General features: G+C 38.9%; 1 protein-coding gene across 1 annotated transcript; it reads right to left on the reverse strand.

The window, feature by feature from the left end:
• Nucleotides 1-846: 846 nt before the first annotated feature.
• LOC147756987 (uncharacterized) lies at nucleotides 847-4,959 on the reverse strand. Its single transcript, XM_086984601.1, has 4 exons — nucleotides 4,674-4,959; nucleotides 3,965-4,096; nucleotides 2,312-2,440; nucleotides 847-1,192 (listed from the first exon to the last, which is right to left on the reverse strand). The coding sequence occupies exons 1-3, from the start codon at nucleotides 4,810-4,812 to the stop codon at nucleotides 2,334-2,336; spliced, it is 378 nt and encodes a 125-aa protein (XP_086840727.1). The 5' UTR covers nucleotides 4,813-4,959; the 3' UTR covers nucleotides 847-1,192; nucleotides 2,312-2,333.
• Nucleotides 4,960-6,413: the final 1,454 nt, after the last annotated feature.

Genomic DNA, 6,413 nt, shown 5'->3' on the forward strand with positions numbered 1-6,413 from the left:
GCGGTAGACACATTCTTAGGATCACCATATTATTCCGCCATTGAATTGGTTGCATAATGCTAAAAAGGACAGGATTTTGTCCAAAGACGAATAACTCTTGCGTGATTTAATAGCTGTTTCTCCTGCTGCTTATCCTTCATAAAGTTGTTCTGTTATCGCTGGAAGACATCGAAACTTCGCCTGTTTTAGGCCTAAAATATCAGTGAATTCGACGACGTTTGTAAACCATTTCCATTAAGGATTAAATGTAAAGCTATCATATAAAGGTTTCCCATGCTAAAGGACCTGACTCCACCATAAAGAAATAGTTGAAGGAGAATAATCATTTGCCTTCGTATTCCGATTACTAAAATTGCTTCTGGGTTTAGCTGAGTTCGGCGAATGTAACCTTTGTGGTACCCTAGGTAGAACTATCGTTTCAAATTAGTTAGACTTATTTGCACGGAAATTTTTCAACTTCCCTTTATTTATTGTCTTAGCTATTTTTTCATCATGGTGCATATCCTTCGAGACATCCTGTCAGATTGTTTAAGGCAGCAAGAAGAGTCAGGAGAATAGCCGACGAAAATAAAATAGAAATTGACGTCGACTCCTGCAGCTTTTACCTACCATATATTGCCGGTACAATGTAGAAGTCAAATAGAGAATTCGTATGATACGATCGCCTGTAACGCGTCCTAAGAGAGTTGACGTTAAACTTGTTAAAAATATATGACGTTCGTTTTTTCTGTACGGAGGGTACAGATAACCCACAAATTCACAAAATGTATACAAATATAAAGCAAATAATAGAAGCGACAAGCTGCGTATCAAGTCGCTACGCAACGGTTTCTTCTAGAAACGTCTTTCCACTCATGATTATTCATTGATGTATGGAAGAACTCTGAGTTAACATCGGTCAACCTTTTCTGTCCGTAAAATCTGATAAAGTGATGATTTTTCCTGAGTCCAGGACCGGTTTAAGGAGGTGGCATGAACTTTGTCCAGAGATAGGAGATATGCTGCAAGTGGTGTTTTCCAGTACAACCGCATGCCGTGCAATTTCAGCGGTGTTGCCTTTATCTTGAAAGGCTCAACGCTGTTTCCAATAAGGAATCTTGTGCTTCTTGTATCGACGTGGCGTACAAAAGCGCTTCGCGTACTTTTTCTTCGATATTTGCTCCTAAGGGTGCCTTCGATGTGTTCGCTGTCACTTAGAAAATTCAGGCCAAGGAATATGTACGAGATATATAGCAAGATTCGTTAGTCCCCATAAGTATAGATAGCCATTCATAAACGTCTAGCCCCACCCATCTGCTCTTTGTTCTTACAATATCCATTCATTTTATAGCATCCGGTCGTCTATGCAGAAAAACCTGATATACCCTACGGTGTGAAGAAACACGGGCTTTCAATTTATCAATGATAATAAGCCTCAAAGTCATTGCCCTATAAATAATGGTATAAACCTTTGAAGAGCGTGGGCGACGTTTCCCTAGCCTGATCACCATTTGAAGATTTCGTCACAGTTCTGATCAGGTAGATCTCAGTGATACGTGCTATACGAAAATATAAACAACATAGAGCTGTTCCTTAGAGAAATATATGCAGGTTTATCGTAGGAATTTCCTTGGTAAAATATAAAGAAGATAATTCCTTTATATTTTATCAAGCAGTGATACGATAAGCAGAGATAGCTGTTCAAGGGTTTGCTATCTCAAACACATAACCTACCGTCGGCACTACACAGCTTCGCTCGTTTGCTATTTTTTGTTGTACATGCACGAACAGAACGCTTTTAAAATTACAAAAATATTAATAAATACAATGAACTAAGTGCAATTCCTAAGTGAAAAGTAAATCGAAATAAATAGGGTTTGACTACCGAACCTGGTCATACGAGCATTTAGACATTCTATGAATAGGGGGGAGCAAGACGTAGAAACACCATTTGGTGGTGATGGTTAGAGTTCATTTCTGTTTCCGAGCTAATTCCTGCTTTCTTGGGAGAGGCTGTATATATATATATATATATATATATATATATATATGCATCCAATTGGGGCCAACGTACCAGGCTTTCTCAACGTCGCAAAAAAGTTAGCACCTCATCATTACGGAGAAAAGTACTCACTTCCGAATATTTAATAGCGGGTCATCATAGGATTAATATTTTTTTAACGGAAGTTGTTTGTGTTGCAGTCAACGTATTCACTCTTTCCAGAAGTGTTCCTTCCGAACAACTTTCTATAGCAGAACTATCGCAAGATGTTTTCAACCCTGTAATTACACTGAAGACGTCTATAGCTAAAAGAATTACACATGCCCTTACGATATATGGAGTAGTCCTTATATTAAGGCTGGTAGATAGAGCGGTTCGAGGAAAAGGTATCTTGGGTTGCCAGTTGTCGTGAGCTAGCTGACATGATAGCATCTCGGGCTCCGAACCACGCATACGGACCTACGCCAATTCAATATAAACAAACGTGTTAAAAATAAACGCAAGTTTAACCAATATATATGATAATCTATATGAATGTTTCGCTAGAATACGGTACATCAGTCAACACCGATAAAATCAGAGTTTGCTGAATCCGATTATCCTCGTTTCTGTATATCTGATGAATGAGACCTTTCCACTTGAGTTACATCTCCTCAACAAGATTATTAAATTTACTGCACGTACGGTGACATTTGTACGTACCCACTAATTAAAACTGGTATGGAAGCACTGAAAGGCCAATACTGGATCGCAAATCCTGAGCGACCACCAGTTCGGCTTGACGCCTATTTCTTCCGATAAGCTGTCCATATAGACCATTTTATCTACCATCCCAGTGTGACGATCGGAAATTTGCCTTTATATTTGAAATATCTTGGGCAATCTCATTGAGGTGCTGGCTCTGTGAAAAATGCGTCCTTAAGTACCGGATTATTTCGAGTAGTTCACACACTCAAATACGTTCAGACCACAGAATAGCCAGAATATGCACTGTTTAACCTACATGGAGACATGTTGCGGTCTTACTGATTTTACCAGTGCACACAACAGTCTTAGTCCTGTGGAAAGTATTAAGCCAAACTAAAAAACGTCTCGTGTAATGTACTGAAAAATGTAAGTACTTGAAAAGTTTTTATTTGAAGCGTGAATCATACTTACACGAAGGATATTGTTGAGCTGGCAAGGTTATCTTAGATAGGCAAAACGAATTTAACGCACAGTGGTTACCTGATACAACTATTACCTCAACATAATATGGTTAGAAAAGCTACATGAAAATATTTTCGTTCAGTACTATAAAAACGAAACACATTTTCAGGTAGGCGAACTCTATCACTATAGACAACCATAAAATGTCTGGCTTGTATCTCTAACAGTTGGCCAAGGTTTCCCCTGCGCATCGATCGTTCCCAAGAAAACGATCGAATCATTATGCCAGGAGTATAGACCTTTGAAGAGCTGAAGCCTTTCGATATCTCCGTTGGCCATACACTTGCCATAATACTTCGGTTCGATAAACGGAGTGTCTAGCAGACAGCTAGTTGCAACAATAACCTCGTCTACGGGTACGCTTTCATCTAAATCCTGCATTATAAGTTGATATTTTAGGTATGTTTATATTCCAACAGGTACTAATCGACTTCGACGCTCAACGCAGGTGCTCTGATTAGACATGAAACTCCACTTCAGCACAATTTCTTGCTTGATCCTAATAATTTTACGTCCTTTTAGGTATAATTGGCAAACTGTTTTCGCACTACCTTCGATTCGGTTTGGCCCTACTGATTATTGGTGTATAATCACAACTGTATTCTTTAAAACTCCCTCATGTGTTGAAGGATTGGCGATGGAGATTAAGTAAAAATAAACCTTTCTCACGATTATTGTCTCATTTTCACTTCAGTCATCCTATTGGCAAAGGTATACCGTATAATCCATGCTCAACCTCGCGAACAGGTCGGCTTACTCAATAAACAAACATACCTGAAAAAGAACTCCGTCCTCGACAAAGCGCTCGAGGGCCGTCTAGGCCGAATTTCGTTAGCGAGAAGTCCCTTGGCAAAACATCGTTAATCGTTCCCATTTGCGTGATTGGCGAATGCTCAGGCGTAAAACCTGCAATGTCATGATTGAAGCTTTGTTGAAGTTACTGAATAACACTGTGCATCACAAAACTACCCTGCGATTATTAATAAGTGGAGCCGCGTGTTACCGTGCCTACATCTCATTGCACATTTCTCTATTGTTTGTGCGAATCTTACACTACCGTATCGGATGCTTAAATGCAAGCATTCATATTTATAATATTTTCCTCAGCTGAACATCAAAAAAAGTCAGGGTTGATAGCATTGATTATGTCTGAAGGTCCTTCAAAAATCTGATGGTGTTAGTGTATTCTTTTGTGAAGTTGTTCGTAATTATTTGTCTGGTATTTGAAGAAATTCAACGCATCTTTCGGTATAACAGAGCTCGAATACCAAATTTGAACATGTCCTTGCCGTATATGATTTGTAACCTGTACGTGCTCCCATAAATATTTAAACTAATAAAAAAACAAAAGTTTTGCAAGAACTGATGACATACTCTTGCTGAGGCGCGTAATTAGAGCTACGTCAGAAATGACTAAGATGAATTCAGGTACCAGCCTGAATTCATCCTAGTCATTATCTAGAATGAATTAAAGAGAACCTACATCGTAAATTTTTTTCTTTTGTACTGCCCTCCCCTGAACACTGTTTTCTGATACGGTCTTCTAACAGGGTAGGCACATATAAAAGTCGGCCGTGGACATCGTGGAAAGAGAATGTGGAGGACACCAGCGTACTACGCATAACTACACGTGTTATACGCGTCTTAACGAGGATTTGGCTTATAGGTAGATACTCCGAAGCTACTTGGCGCAGTAAAACTCCTCAGTTGTGAGATCTTGCTTCAAAGAAATGTCTGCTCTTGCATGGCAGCTGATACCCATTACCGGCATAAATGACCTCTGGGCTAAGAAATCAATAATAACAATACACCGATATATGCCCGAATGTATGCATTACTGATAGATTAGTAGAAGTGGCCATTTCACGCGTTTACTAAGTAGCCAATGCCATCATCATAAAATAAAAAACGCATTTAATAATAATAACTACTATGTAATAACTATGTATCGGTTGTGAGCTTAGATGACTGTTAGTATATCGATCTCCACCTTCATTCTAGCTGTAAACCCAAAATCAACACTGCTGTTCCATCCAAGCGCACGCCTCGTTGTTCTCCAGCAAACAAAACTATTCCCCGCAGCGGTTTCCTTGATTCAATATGTGAACTTTACTAATGTTTATACCTACATGATGCTCTACAGCTTCCTGTCAGATTTCGATAAATCTAACTTATCTGAGGCTACTCGGCTTCAAAAGGTGACAATACAGCTCTATTTCAATAGTCCACTTGCTACGGAGCGCCATGCATTGTTATACTGTAAATCTACAGATCTGTGTGCTTTGTACTTAGTGAATTCGGCGTGTTCGACCTCGGCCGTAATGTGCATCACGCTATACTCTGACTTAACGCTATATTATCGCTAACGATGCGGAGAAGCACATGATAGCCCAGGTGGCTAACGTATAATGTCAGCCTGATCAGCCTAGGCTTAATAATGTAATGAGTCCAGTAAATCCATTTATATATATATATTCTAATGTCTGTCTAAATATGTAACTATTGTTGAGCCGATTAGAGTATCGCTGGGGTTACACAAATGAGCTTTGTAGTTTGAAACATCTATGCAGTTGAAACAAGGGCGCTCATGGCCATTATTTGATTTAACAGGCGAAACCGAATCGAACGATAGAAAAAAAACGCAAAAATTATCTTATCAGCAAGTCCAGCTAGAGGTATGGCCAAATCCAGCGGTCTTTCCGAATCCTATAACAAGCATGCGTTCACCACGACAACCAGTACTGTTCTTATACAGCTTATCGTTACTCGACGATGGTCATGGATACACATACAGAAACAGCACTATGCCATTTATACTCATTTTTTACTAATGCAGGCATTTTCAATATATATACACTTGTGGTCGATACTCTCCGCACAACGTTACTGCAGGTGAAATTATTAAGTAAGTCATGTATAATAGGTCACCTTATATACTTATGATAATTATTACATTCAAAAGAATAAATTTAAAATACTTTTGATCATGATACTGGCACTCCACACAATAGGTATACTCTAAAATCTGAGATACGAGAAACTTCTCACTGTTGTTATTCGGATTAGTTTTGACGAGCAATGATGAGCAAATCTATGTCTACTCTCATCATGAAGATCAGTACTCGTAAAGTTCAATGGCTTCAACTGAAATGTTTGCCACTTGGCAAAGTATCATACGTTTGTCAGAGGTAGTCGTTTATTTAACTGGTTAATCTACAAACAT

The sequence above is a fragment of the Varroa destructor genome, unplaced genomic scaffold, assembly GCF_002443255.2.
Source record: "Varroa destructor unplaced genomic scaffold, Vdes_3.0 BEIS01000003.1, whole genome shotgun sequence".
Taxonomy (NCBI): Eukaryota; Metazoa; Arthropoda; class Arachnida; order Mesostigmata; family Varroidae; genus Varroa; species Varroa destructor.